Source organism: Anas acuta, chromosome 1 (genome assembly GCF_963932015.1).
Source record: "Anas acuta chromosome 1, bAnaAcu1.1, whole genome shotgun sequence".
NCBI classification, from domain to species: Eukaryota; Metazoa; Chordata; class Aves; order Anseriformes; family Anatidae; genus Anas; species Anas acuta.
Window position 1 is genome coordinate 24,834,614 of NC_088979.1, and position 24,430 is coordinate 24,859,043.

The window sequence follows — 24,430 nt, forward strand, 5'->3', positions numbered from 1 at the left end:
CCAGTGGGTCCTTTTTATAGTATAAATAGTATATAGTATTAATAGTATATAGTATATAGTATAGAGTATATATAGTAAATTGTATATAGTATATAGTACTCAGTATCTGGAAATGAGAAGGGGATGGATTTAGCTGAAATATTTTTAAGTGGTGTGGTTATATAGTATAGTCAGTAGTGAAGACAACAAAATTTAAGAGGCATACCAGATGATATCAAAGAAAACTGAGTGGTTAATGCAAAATATGGGAAATATGTAACTGGGAAAGGTCACATGCGACATTGTTTGCATCTGCAGTAAAGGTTCAATTAATGCTAAGTAGTATTCAAATAAGCAAACATAATTGTAGGCTGCACTAAAAATAACATTGAAGAGAATGCTGAAACTATAACAGTGGCTTTATTTAATTTTTTTGCAATGCTATATTTTGATTAGTTACTCTAATTAAAAAATAATAATAATAAAAAAAAAAAAGCAGGAGATGTGTAACTGAAGTGATTAGGGTTCTAGAGAGTGCTGTTTCAGGAGGGTTTAGAAGTCTGGCACTGGTTAGTTTCCAGAACACAGGAATAAGACAGGTCAGGCTAAACATATACAATGCAATAAATCTTATGAAGAAAGTTAATCACTTGCTTTCTATTTATTCTATTTCTATTTATGTTTGCTGCTATACCAGACAAGGGAGCATTAAATTACACTGAAAGCAAATAGCAACAAAGATAAAATTTCTAAATGGAAATACCATAAAAAATATTCAGTGACTTAGATCTCTTTGTTTCAAGATACCACTGAAGTCAGAAGGTTAGGAGAATTCTCTAACACTTCTCTAAATTCTAAAACACTAGATGTGTCTCTGGGTCACTCTGAGTAAATCTTTTGGGTACGTTAGATGTAAAAATTCAGTTAGATCCTAGGATGTGTAAAACTGAAAAAGAAAAGTTGAGTTTACATATCTTTGAAGGAATCATAAACATGCTTGCTGTTTGAGATTATGGGTTAGCTAGCACATCACCATACTGTATTAAAAAAAAAAAAAAAAAAAAGTTAAAAAACTGGTGTTTCAAGCCTTATATCCAAAACAGAAATGCACTTTATTTTAAAGTTATACTTTTTTTCACCACTTAATTCTGTTTCATTTGAATAATAATTTTAATATAGCTTTGAATAAGTAATATTTCAGCATTCTTAGGTCCTCTGGAATTTGACCTGTCTTTGAGGCTATCGTTTAGTGATTTGTAGCACATGTTGCTTTGTGGCGAGCTCTTAGTCCAAAATTAGTAGTAGAAAGCTCTACAAAGATTTGTGTCTAGTGTTCTCCAACTTTGAGGACTATTCCTTCTTCTTTGAGCTCTCAGGGAACCTGAGAGTTAGTGAATCATGCTTAGGGGAAAAGTTTGCTTTTAGAACCCTGAAAACCATTAGAGGTATACAATCAAAATTAAGATTGTCAGTAAAATCATCTATTTTCTTTTAACCTTATAGGTTAAAAGAGGTTACCACATAGGTTAAAATAGGTTACCACATCAAATATTTTTAAACATTTATGTTTTTTTGAAATTGTATTTTGTAATGAGCCATTCAAACACAAACTTGTTGCATTTGGCTAGGGGTTAGATATTGATTGGCAATGCATTTTAGTCTAATCTGAATTCAGACTATTTGTAGTATATTAAAATGATGTGAAGAAGACAAGTAAATTGACTCCCCCCAAATACTTAAATTATAACATAAATATTCATACAAATATATGGTTTTAATGAATAAACTTGGAAGTATTATCTATGCTTCCACTCTCCTATTCTCTATGGAGCTGCAGATCAGATTTAATTAGATAAATTAGTGTCTGCAGTGATTTTTTTTACACTCTGGATGTCTGCAGCTTTGAAAGGACCACAAAGAGGTTCAGTTTTCTGGTGCTGTGTCATCAGTTTTGATCATGTTACACAACTGAATGCTATAGTGCTTTTAACAAAGGAATTTAGAGAACTTAATCCATGCCTGGATATTAGAAAAGAGATAGTGGAGTTCAAAGCTTTTTTCTTTTTCTTTTTTTTTTTTTTTTTCAGTTCAATGCTTTCTGCTAAAATAATAGCAACATATGGAGATGTTTATTATGTCAAAATGCATTTCTATTTAGCTATCTGGAAATTGGGAAAAACATCCCACTCTAACTTATCTATAGTACATTAATACACCACAGATTATTTAAGCTACTCAGTCATTGAATTTTCACAGTTTTAATGTCATGTATTTATGCTTTAAGAACATCCACTGTAGTGATATTTTTCTCTCCATGTATTTTTGAATCTTTATTACAGTAGAAATGTTCATTTACCCTGAATTAATTACCCCATATAGGTAATCAATTGCCACCTCTTCTTAAGCATTAAAGTATATAAATAAAATCGATACAGTGTTATATCAGCAACCTTTTCCCCCTTTTTAAATTATATAGTTAAATGCTGATTAAAATATCCCATTCATTTATAGTACTGTATAGGATCACCATACATTTTCTTGAATGTATTATTCTGAAGAGGTCTCCTTCACTGATTTGCTTTGCTTTTCCAAACTTTTGCTTTTTATGACAACAGGTATGGGAAAAACAAAGAATATTTCTTTATGAAAATTTTATGAAGTACAAGAAAACAGATTGTAAAAATTCTTAAATATATGCACAGAAACATATGCAAAATAGGAGTGCTTTCATGAATACTACAATAGAACATGATTCCAGCAGCACCATTAGGGTGCTGCCCTCTAAAAATCTCTCTACAAATGTAAGGTCTCATTTTGTGTTCTCCTTCCTAGGAGTTAATTCCAGAGTTTTACTACTTGCCAGAGATGTTTGTCAACAGCAATGGCTATAATCTAGGAATCAGAGAAGATGAAGTTGTTGTGAATGATGTTGACCTCCCCCCTTGGGCCAAGAAGCCTGAAGACTTTGTACGCATCAACAGAATGGTAAGCAGCACTTTAATTTAGCCTGAGTTAGGACTTGTATGTTTTAACAAGCTGCTTTTTCATATCTTTACAGCTAGGTGTAAATAAATAAAATAGAAAGTGAAGGAAAATTTACAGTCTATCTTACTTGACAGAACCCTTTATTTTACAATAAGATTTAGTTTTTACTCTCTCATAAGAAGACATCAGGTGGGTGTGAGTTGGACGCTGCGGAACAGCCTAAAAAAATTTAAGTCTGTTTCTCTTCACTGCCTTCTACATGGAAAAAAAAAAAAAAAAAGTTGTTATAAATGATGATGCATTGCAAGAAATATTATGTTTCTTACTCATTGGAAGCTATGTACTTCCCATTCATCAGAGATGAACTGGAAGTGTAGAGATATAAACATTAGCCAACAACTGCAGTCTCTGAAGAAATTTTGCAAAAGAAATGCTCTGATGTAAATCATTACGATGTCTGAAGAACTTTAGCGTGAAAAAACATTTATCTGTATTGGTAGTTGGGTTTTGTGTGTGTGTGTGTGTGTGTCTGTGTGTGTTTTGTTTGGTTGGATGGTTTTGTTTTTTTGCCTTTGCTTTACAGATAATGATATCCATTAATGATAGAATTAGTATGTAAGTATGTTTATAGTCATTTTTAGGAAAAGCAAGGTATATTCTAATGTCTAGGCCAGTAATAGTTCAATTTATGATTGTATTTTTGAAATGGATCTTCCTTAAAATGTGTCTTATTTATGCTACTTTAACAGTCTTTGAAGCTATGGGTTTCCATACAGTTGCAGAGCCATTCAGCTTGTGCATTATTCCCTACAGTGCTTTTGTGGTAACACTGGATGTCTAGCAATGTTGTTTTTCTTATGATCACTTTGGCAATTTAATTTCAAGAAATGTGTATTTAAAGAAAATTGTTCTTTAGGGGTTGGTGGAAAAATAGACATCTAAAGTTCAAAAGAATAGAGGAATGTTATAAAAACAAACTTATTCCTAGATGTGTGTGATTTAGAAGTGTCTGTTTTGAACAGTAAATGATCTGACATATGTACAGCAGTCTCCTAAGGAAGTGATGGCAGCCTCGTCACTTCAGGCTTATGAAAAGCACTAAACAAAGCACGAGAAATGTGTTCCAGGGAGTAGTCCGTCGTTGGCAGGAAGAAGCTGAACAACATTTTCCTTTTTTTTCTTGGCTGCTTTCTCTTATAGATGCATATATTGTAACATGTTTTCAAAAGCAAGTAATTGTCAAGGCTAGTGGCAATAAATTCAAATATTCAAATGCAGTTTTACCGGAAAAGAAAAAAAAAAAAAGTGTGGACTAAAAGGATCACTGCCCTTTATTTCCATTCTCGTGTTGTACACGCAGTTACAGGTGAGCACCTCCAGGGTGCCCGTTTCACTTCACAGAGCCCTTTTTCTGGGTTGTGGTTGTAGTGAAACCTGAGCTGGACCCAGGAGTAATTACGCTGAAGTTGACCAGAGGGTTAGTTTTGACGTCTGTAAGAACAGAAGCTTGATACCATAGTGGCAGAGGATAAACAAACTGCCATCTTTGGGGAAATAAAATGAGAGATGCATACTGATTAATTCCTTTGGGGAAATTTTATAAAGAATGTTCCTTTTCATATCCTAGATTGTGCTTCTCCATCTTCCCACAAAGGTGGAAGGATACAAGGTGCTATGTGATAAGAGATCACTTGAAGAAAATCTTTAGTTTTAGTATGTTTGATTTCTGTTGTGCAATTTCTACTTTTTAGAAAATAACATAGGAGTTCTCTATAGAAAACTTTTGTTCTGGGATATTTATGGTTGCTGAAGAAAACAGATGCTTGTGTGAATTTAAAGTACAGTATTTATGCCCCTTCATGACTATAACTTCAATAAGGGCTGGTAGTTAAAAGCTGGAAATACTTCTTAAATATTAAGCTGTAATAGAACTAATAACTGATTACAGATGTGTATTAAGTACGCTCAGACTGCCATGAGTCAGATGAGCTGGTGTTAAGATTGTAGCATTTAAATTACAGGCTTCAACTAATTGAGTAATTTTCCAATTTCTAAAATCAGAAATGATCTCGTTTATGTATCACAACCTCCACCCCTGTCCCCACAGATGTGAGTATCACGCCATTATTACACAGTTTCACCTGGAGGCATTTTCTGTGTGGCCTTTCTTCATCCCAGCATCTACTTTACCAAGAGCGTGATCAGTAGTTGAAGTTCAGTTCTACACAGATACATACTGTCTTGAAGTGAACAGCTTGATGAAGTTTACAAATGACAATAAAGTTGGAAATTGCTTAGAGAACACGAGAAAGAGGCATGGATTTAGTTGAATTAGATGCAGAAAATACATGGGAAATCACCTTGGGAGGAAAGAATTAAAGATATTCAATAGAAAGCAGAAGTCTGGAAACAAAAATAGTACCAAAAGAGAGCAGCAGCAAGGGAAGGGTGTTAATGAACAGCAATTAGATTAGATATCACTGTAATTCTATACAACACCAGGTAGGATCCAATGTATTTGGATGCCATCTACAGAGAATTGTTGCATCACAGCAGATGTATACAGTTGTACCTGCCTATGGGCCTTCTGAGACTGCACCTGGAATACTGGATTCACTTCTGGGTGACTAGATGACAAAAGAAGTATTTGCATTTGGAAGCAGTTCAGAGGATAGAAACAATGTGAATAACTTCAGGATGTTAAAATAGCCTTATATATGCATAGTTCTTTGTAAAGCTTATTACAAAGTAGCAAGTAGATAAAGTAGGATAATCCCCTTCATGGAAAATGCAGAAAATATGTGTAGAAAGAAGTCACATAATAACATATTGAAAGATAAAACATGTAATAATTTTTCAGAAACAAACAAACAAACAAACAAAAAAAAAAACAACACTTCCTCACATAGGGTTTTAATGCGTAGGGTGAACAGACCATACCTTGGTCACTAAAACCAGACAGGTCAAAGTAGGGAACAAATATATAAAAAATAGAAAGTTTGACATTCGCTACGTAACATCAGAGTCCTTGTTTTGAGCTGGTCAGCAGATGTATTATTCAGTTAGGTCATCCTCAGGCCAAGCTCTGGCTGTTACACAAGAATCTATCTCAAAAAAAAAAAAAAAAAAAAGCTAACCCGGGTGTGGTGCTGACGTGTAAAACACAGCAAGCTTGTGCAAGTCTGGAATTTCTACAGCAGCTTTGCAAAGTGAGTAGAGTGCAGGTTTACAGGAAAGCCACAGAAAATTGAAGAATATTTCAAGTAAGTGTTATCCGGATCCCTTGTCCAATGAAGTCAGTAGTAGTCATTTCATTTCACTGGAAAGGATCTTATGTAGTACTGTGTCACATAGAGTGACAGCTGACAATAGCTGACAATATTTTAATCTGTTCATGCATATTTTTGCTTGCTGACAGCATATATAAAGTGTAATTTTATGTGGGAATAAATACAAATCTTTTTACAAGGCCTACTTGCTCATTTTCTTTTAGTAACAGTGATAATTTCAGCATTTCATCTTAAGGCATACCAAAGCAAGCAGAGAACAGCCTAGCAAACACCACAGAGACAGTGACGTGAAAGGGCATACATTAACCAATTGATTAACAAGCTTTACTAAAATTCTGTTCAGATTAATATATGGAAGGTAGATTTGGGGTGTTTTATTCAATTTTTCAGTCAGGTGTTATACATTTCTAACTAAACACAGAAATTGAAGTGGAAATTGATTTCCATCAAAGGAGATGACTTTAAGCTTTGGAAAATTAGACTTGTTATAAACACTGGAAAAGACAGTCAGTCCCATTATGTTTAAGACCTAATGCAGCAGATCCTAAAGCACTCAGTGTATACATCAGAGATTGTTGTAGCAGTTTTATTTATCCATACAACGCTAGACTGATTACTACAGACTTACTCATGAAACATTAATAAAGCACTATGTTCAATGCTAACATGATTATGGTCTGACCTCAGTGATGGCACAAAGGACAGAGGCAGAAAGTGTCCCTGATAACATTACCCTAATGCTGGGCTCATCAATCATAATCTCCCAGTTTACCAGGAAAAAAAAAAAAAAAAAAAAAAAAAAGGAAAAGAAAAAGAAAAAAAAAAAGCACACATAAAACCTTCCACAGATGTGCATCTGTAGTCCTGCTCAGCTTCTCAGTCCCCACAGACTTGGAGCAGTCCTGAGAGCCAGAAATAGAGCATATTCAGTCAGTAAGTCAAGCATGTTAAATCAAGGCGGGGAACACCACTGTGAAACACTGAAGCAGAGCTTTTATAATAACCGTTCTTTAGTTTGGAAACAAAAGATGCAATATTGTGTAATTCAAAGTTAATTATAATGATATTTTCATTATGGCTTAGGCACATATTAAATTACAAATTACAGTGTTGAGTAAAATGCATTCACATAAATTATTTTTTTGAAAGCCTAAATGGTGTCCTGTTTTTGTTATACATATTTTGTTCCTATTACATAACTGTTACTACGATTGAATTTTCTTTCTGTCTTTGAAATGATTTATTTACACTCTTCTGCTGCCAATTACATTTTTGTACAGTTCCCTGGCTATTCAGAAGCATGCATAGTATTTCATAATTAAAAAGCTTCTTGAATAGTCATTAGATACCTCTATTATGAAATCTCTGTTCTGCGAGGATCTGGAAGATTTATCTTTTCTGCTCACCATTCAGCAGCAGCTGACATTCCTTTCTTAGCAGATAAGCAGTAGATAAGATTTTGTATTATTTCATCACTAGTAGCTTGTTTGATTTTTTTTGTGTGTATAGCCAAGGTTTGTCCTTAATACAATTAAACTCATTCAGCTCACAGGGGTTTCAACCAAACTGGGAAATCACTGGGATTTTTTGATTTTTTTTTTTTTTTTGAAACTTTCTATATCACAGAAAAATTTATTTAAATGTCAAAGCTGCACATGTAAAGGATCAGTTTCTGTGCAAACATCCCTTAATAACCCAAATATATACAATGCTCTTCCGTCTCACTTTTATTAAAAGAGTACTTTGCTTAAACAAAAAGAACTAATTCCAGATATCAGTATTTCCTTTTTACTCTTATAATCAGTTTTGAAAGGGTTTACTCTTATAATCAGTACAAGAAATGCTACATGAGTAAAAGAAATATTCGGCTGAGAGAACCTGTACATTCAATGCTTTTCTCAGGACACAAAAATACCTGGCTAAATGCAAAATGCCCATGTGCTAGAAAGGTGTTGGAATAGTACATTCTATAAATATAAATTTATTTATAATAAATTTAGAACTCCAGATACTTTACACAACACATGGTTTGCATAAAAATAAAAAACAGTGCCTCCTACTGGAATCTCTATAAAACGTCACTATAACTCCAAATTAGGATGATAGAAGAGGAAACTGTGCTACCTTCTTACTGCACAAAGCTCCGAATTTAAGGGAGAGTAATTTAGTGTAAGTACAATTACCTAGGTTTTTTAAGCCAGACATCTAGTGGAAAGTGTAGATGTTCAGATGTTCCTGGTTTAATGTTACTGAGGAGTGATTTATGAAATTTTCCCAGAATTGAAACTGAAAATAGTTATAGAACCTGATCTCACTAAGCAGTAACTTGGCTAATATTTGCTTTTTTTAGCTTATACATAAGCATCAACTCACTAATTTATATTTATATTTTACAACAGTTACAGGTCAGATTTTCAGCTTGTGGAATGTGTGCATACACTTGCATGCAAACACGTAAGAAACACAGTACCTTTATTTCAAAATATTTACCTCACAACATTTTTCTATTGTTAATTATAACAGAAAACAAAAAACTGGATATCAGCTTATTTCTGTGAGATTCAGTGAGAATCTTTTTAAAGGACATAATACTATATCATTATTAATATATATGTGATATCATTAATATACGTATATAATATACCATAGAAAATACTATTCTGTACTATATAGAATCACATAGAATCACAGAATCATATAATATCCTGAGTTGGAAGGGATCTATGAGGACCATCAAGTGCAACTCCTGTCTCCACACAGGACTAACTAAAATCATCACAGCATGGCTGAGATTGGAAGGCTCCTCTGAAGGCCCCTGGTGCCAGCCCTGCCCAAGCAGGGACACCCAGAGCAGGCTGCCCAGGCCCACGTCCAGGCGGCTTTTGGAGCTCCCCAAGGAGGAGACCCCACAGCCTCTCTGGGCAGCCTGTGCCAGGGCTCCGTCATCCACCCAGCACAGCAGTGCTGCCTGGTGCTCAGAGGGAGCCTCCTGGGTGCCCGGCTGTGCCCATGGCCTCCTGTCCTGGCACTCGGCACCACTGAGCAGAGCCTGGCTCTGGCCTTTCTGCACCTTCCCTTCAGGGGTTGGACTCATTCCAGTGTGTTCAGGTCTCTTTTGCATGTGGGAGCCCAGAGCTGGACAAAGCACTACAGGTGCAGCCTTACCAACACAGAGCAGAGGGGAAGGATCCATCTTGACTTACTGGTTATACTTTGCCTAATGTAGCCAAGAATATCATTAGCCTTCTTGGCAGCAAGGGCACAGTGATGACTCATATTCACCAGGACATATATAATTATGTAAGTAATATTTTTTTTGATTGTTTGTTTAGTCATATTTCAGATTGAAAATATGCTCACAAAATTAATATCCCCAGTATATTTTAAAGCCACAATCTTCTTGAATACCATCTTCTGTAGGGCCATCAACAGCTTATCTTAAAGATTTTTTTTTTCTGCGTGTTGTTGCTATTGTACCTACAAATTATATTTACACAAAAATTCTCTCACCCTATTCCCCACTGAGCACTGAATATTCATGAGAAACCAAACCATATACTGTTGACAGTGACACACTCATAAATTTTCAGGAGGGACCTATGTGGAGCGGCAGCAGCCCGTCTCTGCCGAAATCCCCATTACAGTAGTCCTCCACCACAGGGACTGGCAAGTATTCCCCTTGCCAGACCAAACATCCTCACAGCCTCCCCTTTGGGCTTCACCCCTTACAAATTTCCCCAAATCCTGTGTTGCATTTCAGCATACAAACCCTTAAAGCATTAGACCTCTAAACACAGTACAATAAATCTGCTTAAATCAGAAGACAGGACACGCTGCAATGGAAAAGTAGCTCATTTATGTAGTAAGTTATTAAAGAGTAGTTCATCCATGTGAAATAGAAGTTCTTCAGACCTGCCAGGGTCACTGAGACCTTCTTGGCAATGACAAGCTGCTAAGTAGGGGCTGGTCATGCAATCTGAAACTGCCTCAGGGAAACATAACTTAGGCATTCCATTCTCCTACCTACTATGTGGGAGAGGATGTTAGAAAATATAATGGGTGAAATATGCTGATTTGACCCAAGCATTTTTTTTTTTCAAATTTACTGTCCAACCTTTAAATAGTCTACCTTTATCTGAAAGTTTTGCTAGTTTCCTAAAATGTTCTGCATACTCTAGAAATAAAGATGCTATTTTTGACCAAAGCAAACACCTAACATTTCCTTTCCATGAAGTTCTTTTTAATAAATAAATAATAGATATTGCTGGAAACGAACATTATAAATATTCAAAGTTTGGAGGAGAAAGAGAACAGTTGAGCTGCTTATCGTAAGTTGGTCAGAAATGGATGCTGGAATGGATGGATACAGCAGGCTTTAAATTCTGTTTTAAATTTTCTTATGTACAAAGTAACATTAAAAATTGAGCATTTAAAAGTTAGGAAATGCTTTATTTATGATTGCCATTGCATATGTAATTTTATATTTTGCATGCTATCATCCTGCATACTAAATGAGGTAAAAGTCCTATGAAAAATATTATATGAGATCGTGCAGTAACTAACTATATCATGTTGCATGCATGCAATAAAATATAATCATGGATCTGACATTTCTAATTATTTATGGGGTGACACACTTTGAAACCAAATACTATTAGTCTAATAATATTTAGTGTTAAATAGTATTAACACTACTTAAATAATATTAGTCACAATTTGCATGTGATAGCCTCTGAATTTGAAAAGGGAACAACACATTTTATACATTTCTCTGCAACATTTGTTTGTAGCTCCTTATACAATCCTGAATGTCAGCCCTTGAAAACTGAGTTCCATGTCAGCTATTAAGCCCCAGCCTTCCCATCGATTTTCTTCAGAAATAACATTCACTGATTTTGACAGAAAAGAGTCCAGATTTCCACCACACCATAGAGAGTTCTTCTTCCACGTGGAGCATTAGGGGGAATGTCTGAGGAATGATTGCATGGTTATCTGAGGAGGCAGACATGGCTGGTTTTCTCTGCTGGCCGCTGTTCCTGCCTGTGGAGTGGTGGGCAGGGGGCTGCTGCTGGTGGGCAGTGTGTGACACGGTACTCTAGTGTCTGGTGATTATTACTTATTAAAGTTGCTTCCTTTTAATGTAAATTAATACAATGAAAATAGATTTTTACAAAGATTATCTCCCTATGAAATTTAAACTTTCCTGGGGCAGACATGAAACTTTGTCCTAACTGGAAAGTGTTTCCACTGAGTAGTGGCGCTGTGCTAGGAACAACTCAAGACAAAGCAAAAAACAACAACAATAACAAAAACAAACAAACAAACAAACAAAAACACCAAAAGTCACAATCTGAGAATTAAAAGTATTGGATAATGTAACATAGAGGGTTGCTGCCAGCTCTACCTGTCATGTATTGATTAACAGTAAGCTTGGTATGTATGTTTATGTAACACATTGTATTAAAGCTAGTATTTATTTATTTGTTTATTTTTAAATCAGAGATAGACCCTCTTCAGTGGTGCCCAGTGACAGGACAGGAGGCAATGGGGACAGCCGGGCACCCAGGAGGCTCCCTCTGAGCACCAGGCAGCACTGCTGTGCTGGGGCCTCCAGGGGCCTCCACCAGGGGCCTCCAGAGGAGCCTGCCAACCTCTACCAGTTTGTGATTCTGTACTTCATTTTCTTCTGACTGTATAATTAAAGTTAGTTCCCAGAGCTAGGAACCGAACCTCACCTGCTCTGATCAAAGGGAACAACAGTGTACAAAGGCAGGACTGTGATGTATTTTGGACAAAAACACATATAAAAACTTTGTTAATGGAACAAAAATCTTTTTACTACCCAGTTGTTGTTTATCACAGACCTTCTCTGAAGGTAGTGTTGGGAATGAAGGAATGAGTGCACCAGCAGGGCATATTAAATAAATTCTCAGTCAGCTAATCTGGTAGAGGGGTAAGGAGAAACTGCACAATGCATTCAGACTTGAAAGTTCCAGTTCAGGCAGTGGTATCTGTAAACGATTCCAATAATGTCTGATAAAGGTATATTGATTGGATCAGACAACAGTAAGGCTGTCATCAGTTTCCTCTGTCTAATATTAGTCTCTTTCCATATGCTGAGCAACGGAGTGGCAATCCTTGAAGCCATTTTTAAACTAGTTAGTCGTGGCCTGTCTTTTCCCCAGTGAGACAACTTCGTATCAGAAATGAGTGTGAAAAATTCTCCTCTCCTTTGAGAAATTAGTCATAATTCACACAGAGAGTTCAGAATCTCATTTTGCCGATACAGCTTTTTAATCCCCAAATTTCCATTTTAGATATAAAGATAATTAGAACTAGTTGGAAAATGAGAAGATTGGAAGATTGGGTTTATGAAATTGTTTTCCCACTTTCATCAGTTTCTCTTGACAAATTAGCTAACTTATTTGACAAGCCCAAAAATTAATAATTGAAAGCCAGTAGCTGGGAAGAAAATTAGCTTGATATAAAGCTGAATGAAAGAAGAATATCTTTTTAGCTTTTCTCTCATAATATAATTCTGGTTTTTAATATTTGAAGGATTTCGAATATACCAAATAAGCCTGAACAGGAAATGTAATGATACCTATTACGTTTCTTCAGTTAACAAGAGATGGTAAGGCATAACTTAAGCATGAAATTGCAGGATGGAATTTACCTCCTAACTCTAAATTTCACTTACAGGCTCTGGAAAGTGAGTTTGTGTCATGTCAACTTCATCAGTGGATTGACCTTATATTTGGCTACAAGCAACGAGGACCAGAAGCAGTGCGTGCACTCAATGTTTTCCACTACCTAACATATGAAGGCTCTGTGAACCTGGACAGTATCACTGATCCTGTCCTCAGGGAGGTAGGTTCTTATGCCATTTCATTCTAAAAACTGCTGTCATCTAACAAGAAATGGTACTTTTTCCGTCTTTCACTGCTGCAGAAAATTGTGGTGTGTGATTCAGAACTTGGGGCCTAGGTGACTTCTGAAGCAAGTATTAATAAGCTAGCAATAAAACAGATGTCCCAAAGTATTTTGTTTGCTTGGAATTACTAATATATTTTATGGTCAGCTATGATATGGAAAATTATAATGTAATATATTTTCTGTAATTTATATTCTGCTACATTTTATAATTTATTTTTATTAAGTTCACTTAATAGAACCAAGAAACTAAACAGAAAAACTACGTCACAGTCATAGGAAAAAATCTCACCTTTTCAGTCAGATAATATAGGAGAGAGTTTATATGTGAATAAGAAAATGTTTGCTAGATGGGCAATGGAAATGATTCAGATTAGTCTTCTGTTAATCATGTAAAGCATAATCAAAATGTTGCCAAAATAGAAAGTGTTTGCTATTTGTTGTACATACAAACATTTATGTTTGTTTATATGTGTGTAATATATGCACGTGCGTAAATAGAGTGTGCATTTCAAATTTATCAGTAAATCTTAAGAAAATTTTTCTAGTTACCTTGATATAGGTTTCCCTCCAGTGACTGTATTTTTTTTAGTAAGACTACTAATTTGAATGATTATTTCTCAAATATCATCCATTCGTTGGATAAAACAATTGAAATGAGGTGGAAAGTGTGAAGAAGCAACAGCTGCTAGATGAGTACTGCTGTGATGAAGCTGTACACACAATCTTCCATTCCCCCAGATAGCTACCATCTGCTGTATGTAAAACAGTAATAATTTATACATTGCCAGGCAAAGCATTATTGTTTTCTTGTTTGTTTGTTTGTTTTTACATCTTGGAGACAGAAATCTATGGATTTCAGAAAAAAATACATTCTAGGAAGCATTTACATTTGACTTCATACTGGGTTTTGTCATGTTGCTTTCTTTCTACCTATGGTGCTTTCAGAAGAGTAGAACTAAAAAACTCATTCAGACCCCTAGGCTGCTATAGCTGTATTTTCATCCCATGCACTGCAAAGTTTATATTCTATAAACAGTGTTTGCTCAGTTTTACAAATGCATTAATCCTGCTGCCTCAAATATTTAGTGTTAACATCTACAATTTTTTTTTCTGCATTTAAATCTGAGCATGAGAAGAGTCAAAAAGGTACAAAACTATAGATACAAAGGAGCAATTTTTTTTTTTTTTAAGTATAAAACAGGTGTCAAGCAGCATGAATACAAGGGATTTGCATGGCTTAAGGTTTTGATTTGCATGGGCAGACTCCTATGTCTTGACTTTAAAGGTCTGCTCCCACAGGGCAGCTTGTAGGATTGAGGTCTATCTGTCTGCCTGTGCACCTTATTTAACATCTTATGACATGATGAAACTCTTCAGCTCTCCTGTGGCTCTACTTACATGCATAACTTGTCATCAGAAATTTCAAGAAATTCATGGAGGATGTGTTTTTGTGCACTCACTTGTACATCTAACCCATGCCCTGTCAGTCACTAGCATATAAACCTCTTCTTAGGCTTTATTTATGCCAAGTAAACTTCTGAAAGCACAACTTTATCTTTGACACAAGTAAGATTAGTAAATAAAATGCATCGCTAGGAATGAGAAGATAAAATATCTAGAAAAAAAATTGAATTCTCTGAATTTTAGTTTTATGCATATATATAAAGTTTTATGCACATATGTAAAAGTAGTATATTTTCTCTTACAACAGAGCTCTGACAGTGGGGGGTTGTGGTTTGGTGGAAACAGGTTAAATATTTTTATTTGTTTTTAATTAGAAGTTATAACACACATGTAAATACAGACAGATTTAGAGCCTTTTTCTGTTTCTTTGGGCTCTGTTTATGAAAGTAAAAACGACATTCTCCATCCAGTAATAAAGCATTTGACTTCTAGATGATCTAGTAGATAAAGTATATATCGTCTGGTATATTTTTTCATTGACACGTTTTTTCTTATTCTTGCTTCTAGTAGATATTCCAGAAAATAAATTAAAAGCAAAAAGGATCTTTTAAAGCTTATGAAGACCACTTAGAAACACAGAAATGTAAAGATAGAAACACTAGATTCTATACAACTAATGAAAAAAATTGTTTAATGTTTTATGGTGGTAGGTGGTGCTTTCTGGTGTCTTGGAAGCATTAACTTAAAAATTGAGTTTTGCAGTTATCCAGGAAAATTCATATCGCAGCCTTCGAGTTCTCTTGATATTTATTTTCTAAATAAACTGGAACACTTCCTTGTTTTGTTACCCTGAAGATGGTGAATGTTCTCAATAAATTACACTGAAATAAGCAAATAAATACATGTTTATTGGTAGCTGCCCATGGCCCCAGATATGGCAGTATCCTCTTCAGTCTGGGGCCATAACTAATTTTATATGCAACTGAGTCCCAGCAGAACCTGTTCAGTGAAATGAGGATCCAAATAAAACCTGAAATCCAGGTTTTTAGCTGATTGAAGGACATCATTTAAAAAGGTAGAACCTGGTGACCTATTCATGCTATACCTTGGCCTTTTTGCTTGACCCTTTTCTTGAGCACCTCACTTAGCCACTGAGGTGCTTAGTGGTTATTGCTCTTAGCTTTCTGTTAAGAATGATAAAGGTGTAATTTCAGTAGCCATCTGACTGGAGTGAAAATATATTTAATGATGATACAGCTCATCCCTTCCATTACCCACATCTTTATCCCTCATTTGCAGGAGCCCTGAAAGAACTCTAATTTTTAACACTGCACAAATTCCCATCCTGTGCTGTTTTACCTTTTGACCTATATAGTGTAAGAGAGTCTCTGGCTTGCTGTCTTTGTTTTCTATTTTGCAAATTCAGAATGGATGAAACAAGAACGGTGGGATTGCATTTAATTTTAGATTACAGAAGTCTATGAAATCCCATACATCTGTCCCTGTAATAACTCTTTGGGTACTTAAGATATGCACTTGATGGGTAAAATAAACTGATTTCATTTAACACACTGATTTTGATTTTTCAAAAACCTTTGTCATTTTCTGGTAGCACAAAACAAAAACAACAACAACAAAAAAAGAAACAGTAAAAATAAAACAACAGCAAAATTAAAGCTTTAATTTAAATGCTCCACAGAACATATAAACCTGAATTTTGTTTTTTAGATCTTTAATGATTAGAAATTGGGAAATTCTCTGTGTCTGTCAGTTCTAGTAGCCTCTCTTAATCTACATAATGCAAAATTGTTTTCATATTAAAGAAGAGAAAAAATGTGTAGCAAAATAAGCATTCCTTAGGCCCCAAATTGATTGTTTTATTATTAGTAGTAGTAGTATTATTTTTAATTGCAACCGTTTACTTTTTTTTTTTTTAACATAAAAGCAGTGAGGTGAAAGCTAAAACTTGAAGAACAGCTTAAGGATATTGATTCATTCTTAGTTGACAGGTGAAATCATGGTTGCAGCACTAACCACAGCAATTACAGCATTAAAATGTCAAGAAATTAGAGGTCAGAATAACAGATAATTTTCTTCCTTTTGTCAGATTAAAAATTGACATTCTTTGACAGCACAGGATCTCTGGCTGAGAAAATTATGACAGCTTAACTCATCTTGTACTTGTAAAGCAGTAATTGATAATGAACTTTACCATGACAGTCTACTCCTGTGGAGAAACATGACAGAACATCCCTGGTACAAAGCCTGTATCTCTTTTTAATATGTAAACAGTAGTTATATTGGACGTTAGATGTTATTTGGAATTGTCTTTACTGTTAGTTTACATCATAATCCAAGTCCATTCCACCGAACAGATTCTGCTGACTTCAGAGTGTTGATGCTGACTTCAGAATGTTAATGCATAAAGAATAATATCTGCAATTTATTGATTATTATCATTTAATAATAATATTGATTGTATTATTGATTTATTTCTTGAGGAAAATATAATTCCTCTTCTGTTTTTCTCCAGAATTTCTACAGATTTCAGGAGCCTCATTTTTTCCCAATTTCTGTTTATCTAAGTTGAAATGCCTAGAACAATGTTTATGCAATATTTTTGCATAAACCAAGCATCTGAATGCCTGGAAATCTGAACAATATAAAATCAAAAGTTGTCTTTTTTTTTTTTTTTTCAAGTTAGGAACTTGTATCTGCATGACACAAAGTGCAGTGGCTGAAAAGAAACAGTATAGTCATACTGGTCATTAGGAATTGCAACAGAAGAGCTAAAATTATTTTTAAGACACCTTATAAAACAAACTTAAAGTAACGTAATGGGAATGTTCAGATAGAGTATATTGGATTAAGCCTATATAATAACAAAAGTATACAGAAGCATAGAATCTTAAGTATTGCCTCATGGAAAAGTAATATTTCAGTTGTTTTTTTTTTTTTTTTTTCTTTTCATTTGTTTGTTTGTTTATTTATTTATTTTTAAGACATTCATCTTGTTTGGGATTAGAAATGTTCCAAAAATTCAAGTGAAACATTATATTACACAGCTATTGGTTTGCTCTATGCTTTAGGCTAACTTCTTGTCTTCCTTATGTTCAATGTGAGCTGCAAATACAGCTAAGCTGTACAGCATGGTAACTATCCTGAAGCATGCTGCACCTTCAGCAGAAGCTTACATTCCCCTAGTCCAACAGGGATTGTAAGCATGTAGGAAAGGAAGGCAGTGAGAAGTGACTGGGCTCAGATATTTGTTCTGAACAGCCACCTGTCAAAATACCTGAGCGTACTTGCAACTCACACAGCAAATTGAAAAATTATTAAAATTGCTAGAGTTTGACAGCCAGTTGCTGAGCCTGTAAACTAATCCTAGGAGGACAGTTTTGCTGCCAGATAACAGAGCATATGGCCTATGCAATATTTATTTATTTGGTGGTGACTTGATATTTAGCATATTTAAATAAATTGAAAAGTCATAATGATGTGTTAGTCTTGCGGTGCTTTTCAGTACCCTCATTTCTGGGTTTTATTTTTCGTATTATATTTTCTTCTGTTATCTCTTTCTTTGATCTGACAGGAATAACAAAGCATCCCTCTGGATCTGCTATAGTGAAATATGCCCACAGGAAGCAGAATAGATCACATCAGTTTTCACTTCTTTTTTTTTTTTTTTCCCTTCCTTTTTTCCTCTTCCTTGCTGAAACACTCTTTGCTACTACAGAGGGCTGACATGATAGGGCTGTCAAGACTCAGCAAGATAGATATATCTTTAACAAAGGGAGGGGGAATGTTAGCCTTTCCCTGGTGGCTGAACCTGGGAAATTTATGAGGAAAAAATTAACATGCCACTCTAATAGCACTATATAACACTTCCAAGGTAACACCAGGCCTTTTGACCATGTGCTTATTTTTGCTTTCACTCAGACTTATTCTTATTTATTCTTATTTCATTTGTAACTTGTTAGATCTTTCTCTGCCTAGTACTGTTTCTTTGATGTGACAGGAATATCAAAACCACCCCTATGGATCTGCTTGATTGAATTGTACCCACAGCACCGGCCACTTACATGTTCAGTTGTGCTTAATTGCCTCCATACAAGGAATGGTCTTAGCTTCCTCTCTAGGAGCAGCACTGGTTAGACATGAATATGGATAGCTGTGAAATAAGTAGGAAACTGCAAGCAGTATCAATATCCACTTCTGTATAAGGGAATTGAAGGAATCTGTACAGCAGAACCACTCAATCAAGTAAAAAACCCTTATCAAAGTGAAAATTATTTTCTTGTATGTGAGGAGCTCCATTCTTCACTGAGAAATGCATATTTGCATACCTGCACTCACAAATATTGCCTTTTCCAGGGACACAAAACATTTTTTTTTTCCTGAATTTATACCCAGTTTTGGGGTATAAAAAAGCACTTTCATTAGTTGATAAGATTTTTGTTTGCCTGTGATTCTGTTCTGTATGAGTGAAGAGACCGTCAACAGAAAACTAAATATGTTTTTACATTTCACTCTGGAGTGTCTGCTTATAGACATTTTTATGTCTTCCCAGTGAGTTTCAGCACTCGGTATCCTCTTTTGTAAATGCAAAAGGAGAAGTCTTTACTTGCTGTTACTTTGTTCTGCTCGCTGTCTGTAGATCAAGAAATACGGGAATGTTTTGAGGGTAAGATATTTATTTCTATAGGTAAAATATAGAAGGTTCTGAATACAGCAAGAGACACCTTAAATCAGAATACTCAATAAGTGTAAATTGCATTGGATCACTTACCACATAGTAACTGCCTGATGTGTAGGCTTTTATTTTGAAATTAATGTGTACTTTGTTTACCTGTTTTTCATTCAAGGGAAAGGGCATTCAGCAGTTGCATGCTGCAGAATAGATGAAAGATTCTAATTATACATCCAGTATTGCTATGGAAAAACTTTTAGGGAGCGCCTATCCCAAGTAACACAACTGTTAGTAATAAGGAGTCAGAAATCAGAATCTGATCCACAGAATTCCAGATGAAAAGCATCCTTCCACCACGGTTAAAAATAATTAACAGATCATGATAGCTGTAGTTTATTTTAGTGAATCTGTTCTATCTGAGTTCATTACTGTTTCTGGACTGTGCTGTTATATATTTAGAGGAATTCAGAATCTTTTAATAGTCAAGAAATTGCACAGTCTCTAGAAGTAAAACAAATTATGGTGTACAGGTGTTTTCTGGTCCACAGTGGCATGTAATAAGGTATGAGATTTGTCTACTGGTCACTGTACTGGTGATTAAAAAGCTCAGCATCCATAGCTAAGCATCTCCACATAACATATATTAGTAGTCATATAACTAGCATTCAAACTGAAAAACTGCAGGTAACTTATGTAGCTGACAAGACTTCATCCAACCAGTTTAATAAATAACAGATCATTAATTAATCAAAAAAAATATCAAGGTGACTTAATAGCTCGTAGCCCAGAAGATGTCTCAATCTACTTTGAGTAGTTGACCAGTTCTCATATACGTTATATATTTCTATACATTTTTGTCAGAACATTCTGTAGTCTTACCTAGACTGAGTTTAGTGTTTTGCCCATATAAAAACACATCATTAGCCATAACCACTCTATTTTATTGCAGAAATATGAAAAATGCAGCTCTTGCATATGAAAATTTCTTCTTTATTGTCTGGTTCTTTTGTTTTTCTCCATATGGATGACAGGTACCAAATACTGATTTTTAAAATTAGCAACAATCATTTTAACATACAATTAAAGTAATATTTTATGTGAGAGAGGCAGAGAGCAAGAGAGATGGGGTGAAAATTGCTGATGATGATTGTAACAGAAATAGCTGGAAGGGGCTTCTTTTTGCCTATTAGCACAGCTTTCAGTTATATTACGGTGTCATTACCTCAGCATAAATTTACTATTATTCAAAGCATTTCACACACATCAGTTTATTGGAACAGATAATACTCAGTCTAAGTATCTAGTCATTCACTAAAAACATGCAAAGCTGAGCTTCCTAAATGTTTTAAACATATTGATAATGTGTCTCTTTAATGCCATTTTCAAGTCTGGGTACAGTATATCTCTATTATTGTTTTCAATTTATGTCAAGAACAAAGTGAAGTTTTGAAGAATGTGTGCTTGGAAATACTCCAAACAGAATTATTTCTTTATAAGCTAAACCCTGAAAATAACTGAGAACATTTATTTTAAATGTAACAGTAAAAGCTACTTCCAAAACTGAAATTCTAATACACACTGACGCTTCATGAATACAGTACATGACAACTTTCAGTTTGTACTTTTACCATCTTCTCCATCAGTCCCATTTCAGCTTTTAGTTTTGAAGGTTTACCTGTTCTCTGAGATAGTTCTTGTGTCCTGCAGTGGATAAACTGATGGCTGGCAGATGTTTGGAGATATCAAAACCACTACATTTTTGGTAAAGTGTATGTGCTTTTCAAATCTCAAAGCACCTTCCTAGGGTGGGAACTAGGCAGAAGATTTGTGAAAGGTGAAGCTGAGAACAGAGAGAGAAGCTAGCTTTTTTCAGTTCCGTACATACAGTAATAATTCATGAGGTAAAAAGTATTATCTTCGTTGAAGTTTTTTTCACAAATCTGAGATAAAATAAATAAAAACATTAACGTTGAAGTTGAACATTAACATTCTTAATCTGATGCATTTTAATTCATTAACAAGTAAATATTGTACTTATGAGTTTTGCTATTTTTTTTGGTATAGTTTTACATTTATGAAACATGAATAAAATATATATATGAGGTACTTTGCCTTACTGAATCTATTCTGCATTCCAATCATTACAAAAGTCTTCAGTGATCATTTATACCAATAACAAACGAGAAGGAAAAAGCCACTACTAAAATGCATTCCTTAATGATTAAGTACCCTTTCCTGTTTTATTACTGCAAGTTTTCAGGAGGCCTGTTCTGTTGTTTGCTTCTCTGTTTTCCTGTTTTTATTTTGTGTTTTTATACAGGGAATGATTTTAATTGTTAATAAGTAGAAATAAATATGTTGTGTGTGTTCTGTGTAATGGCTTTCTGGAACGTGTGTAAATTGTTTTTTTTTGTTTGTTTGTTTTGTAATTTTTTTTCTGGCGGTAGAGATTACTCATTAGTTTAGCTATTAATAACATTTATTTTCCACTACAATCATATTCTCCAGACTTGATCCTATACCTTCATTTATTTACTTCTACATCAAAAGACTTTGATGTCTCAGTAGTTCAAAAGATTACCTACTTATGATTATCTGAATTCTTGTCAACTACTGGCCACATTGCCATGGGATATGAACAGTCCCTAATAGATCCCCTTGGTCTTGGTTGAACTTCTTCTTGAATATGGTGTGTTATTCTATATGCCAGCTTACCAGAAGGATTTGAAAGAGTTCAGAGAAGAGCATTCTAGTGATGAGAGGACAGAGAAGAGTGATTTATGATCAGGGTTTCCAGGTCTTGGCAGGAAATAATGGAGTGAAAGGCGAAATGTAGCAGAAAGGCAGGAACACGGAAGGTTGCTTGTGCTAGCTCAGATAGGAACATTACTTGGTCTGATATCAATTAACATGACCAAGTTAATGTTACATGACCAAGTTCATAAAGAAAAAGTTAAGCTTAATGGCAGAGAAGTCTGTAGGCTATAGTTCTGTACAAATCTCATACGAGCAATTGTAGAAGCCTCATTGAGGCCTCCTTGAGTCATTTCAAACAAGAATGGGCAAGCAGTTGTCAAATCTTTGTTAGGAAGAGAGTCATATAGAATAACTGATACTTTTCCATCTGTGTATTTTGATTTGTTGTGTTTTGCTACTGAAGGTAGGCATGAGCATAACAAGAACCCAAGTCCTTTGTTAGTAATTCTGCATCAGTCTGTACCTCTTATGATTGCATTAACTTCCAGCTCAAGTCATTTCATCTTTTTGTTTTTTTTTTTTTTTAATTCAGTTTTCAATTTTTGACAAGTAATTGTTTATATAGGAATTCATTTTAATAATGGCTACATTTTTCAAGACACACAGTTTAGCTGTTTGATGTTCTTCATTGTTCTGGAATATTGGATATTTGGTCCTCTGCTGACTTTCATAGACTAAAGTCATTCAGTGAACAAATGTGTTCAGTAGATGTGCTAAGTAGCTTCCATTTATAGATTACTACCCAGAGCCACAGCTTACTGCACTTTCTACAACCAAAGCTAGTTGCATGTAATTTAGACCAAGTCCCAAAAATTAATTCCTGGCCTAAATATTCACATTCCGTTTTTTTTTTTTTTTTTTTTCTTTTCTCTTACATTTCCAATTTTGTCAGAATTTCACACACACAAAAAAAGCATGTAGTAGTTTTACAAAAGTGAAACAAATGTGTGAGCCTTTCCTAAGGTACAAAGAGGACCACAATAAGGAGGGAAATGTAACTGAAGTGGAAGAAGATTCAGCAAATAACCTGAGACATTTGTCATAAAGCAGATACAAATTCAGTTAATGGACAGAAAAATAAAGTAAAAGGTAGAGAAATTTAAGAATATTTGTTTTTTTTTTTTAAAAATCACTCCCTCTCCAAATAAACTTGTTATGCAGAAACTTTATTCACATTTATTGTTGATTTTAAAGATTTTAACTGTGATTTTTTAAAGCTCACAGTTCAGCTTTTAAAATAAAAAGTGTAGTTAAAACCAGCTGTAAGCATGCACTGTTAAAGCTCCTAGCCACCAAGAAAAAAAAGTAATGAGAAAAGAGTGGATGAAATTTCAAAGTTTTAATGAAACCTCCTGCTGATATTACTGTTGCATTTTTATGGATAGGATACCTATGCTTAAGGGCCTCTGTGCTCCTAAAATGACAATTAAAAACATATAGTGTGTCTTAAACAAAGCCAAAGGCAAGGACAGCTAATAAATAGTATTAAACCTGATGTGGTCCCCAACAAATTCTTCCTTCTAATGGCATACAGTAAAATTTTGCAAATACATAAGAGGCAGAGCACTGTTCAGATGACATCAGTCTCCCTGAAAACCATGGGAAGTAGCCCAATGCTACTTCCTTGGCTCCACTCCCAATTACTCCCTAAAGCACTTAAATAGTCTACGGTACTTGGGGTTTTATTCTTGTCCCAGCTAATTCTTTCCTTCATTTCAGCAGCTGCACAGGTGCCAGCAAATCCAGGCTCTTTCTGCTCCTCTGACCTTTCCTGGCTAGCTGAAGTCAAGAGCCACTTGAAAGTCAAAGGTCCTTCAGATATATTCACTCTCCCAGTTTCCTCAGAAATACCACTGCTTTTTTCACTTGATGCATTGGCCTGTTGAGAGCTGTGAGTGGAGGTCAGGTAGACCACTTCTACTTCCCAGACAGGGCTGCAGAATAAAGATTCTGATTAATATAATTGGTGATTTTTCAGTGATGCTTGAGTCTGACTTTTTTTAATTGATCCTAAATAAAAAGAAAACAAACAAACAAAAATCTTTATTTTCTTTCCCCTCAGAATAAAGCTGTGTGTGTGCTCTAGCATTTAACTGACCAAGACAGGGTGAGCAGCTTATTTTCATGTCTGTAGAACTAAAAGAAATACAAATGAAAGAAATTGAATTGCTTGAGATGATGGGCATTACACAACCCTGTCTTCTTATGGAGAGGAAGAGAAAGATGCTGAGAAAGACCAAGACACAGTGGGAATGTGTGAACAAAAGAGAGGAACAGGACAGTCAGGACATTTTGAACTGTTGGCATGGAGAAGGAGGAAGGGAAAAGGCTAGGTAGGTGATATTGGGAGCCTTATAGAAGCAGAATTCATCGTATGGTTGTTAATGCA

General features: G+C 34.9%; 1 protein-coding gene across 13 annotated transcripts in view; it reads left to right on the top strand.

Moving 5' to 3' along the window:
- The window catches only part of NBEA (neurobeachin), a 509,325-nt gene that overhangs the window by 448,652 nt on the left and 36,243 nt on the right, over nt 1-24,430 (top strand). For all 13 annotated transcript variants that reach the window (XM_068672960.1, XM_068672963.1, XM_068672981.1 and 10 more), the window contains 2 exons: nt 2,812-2,964; nt 12,957-13,124. In XM_068672960.1, the coding sequence (XP_068529061.1) occupies nt 2,812-2,964; nt 12,957-13,124 (321 nt within the window). The remainder of the gene's footprint in view (nt 1-2,811; nt 2,965-12,956; nt 13,125-24,430) is intronic.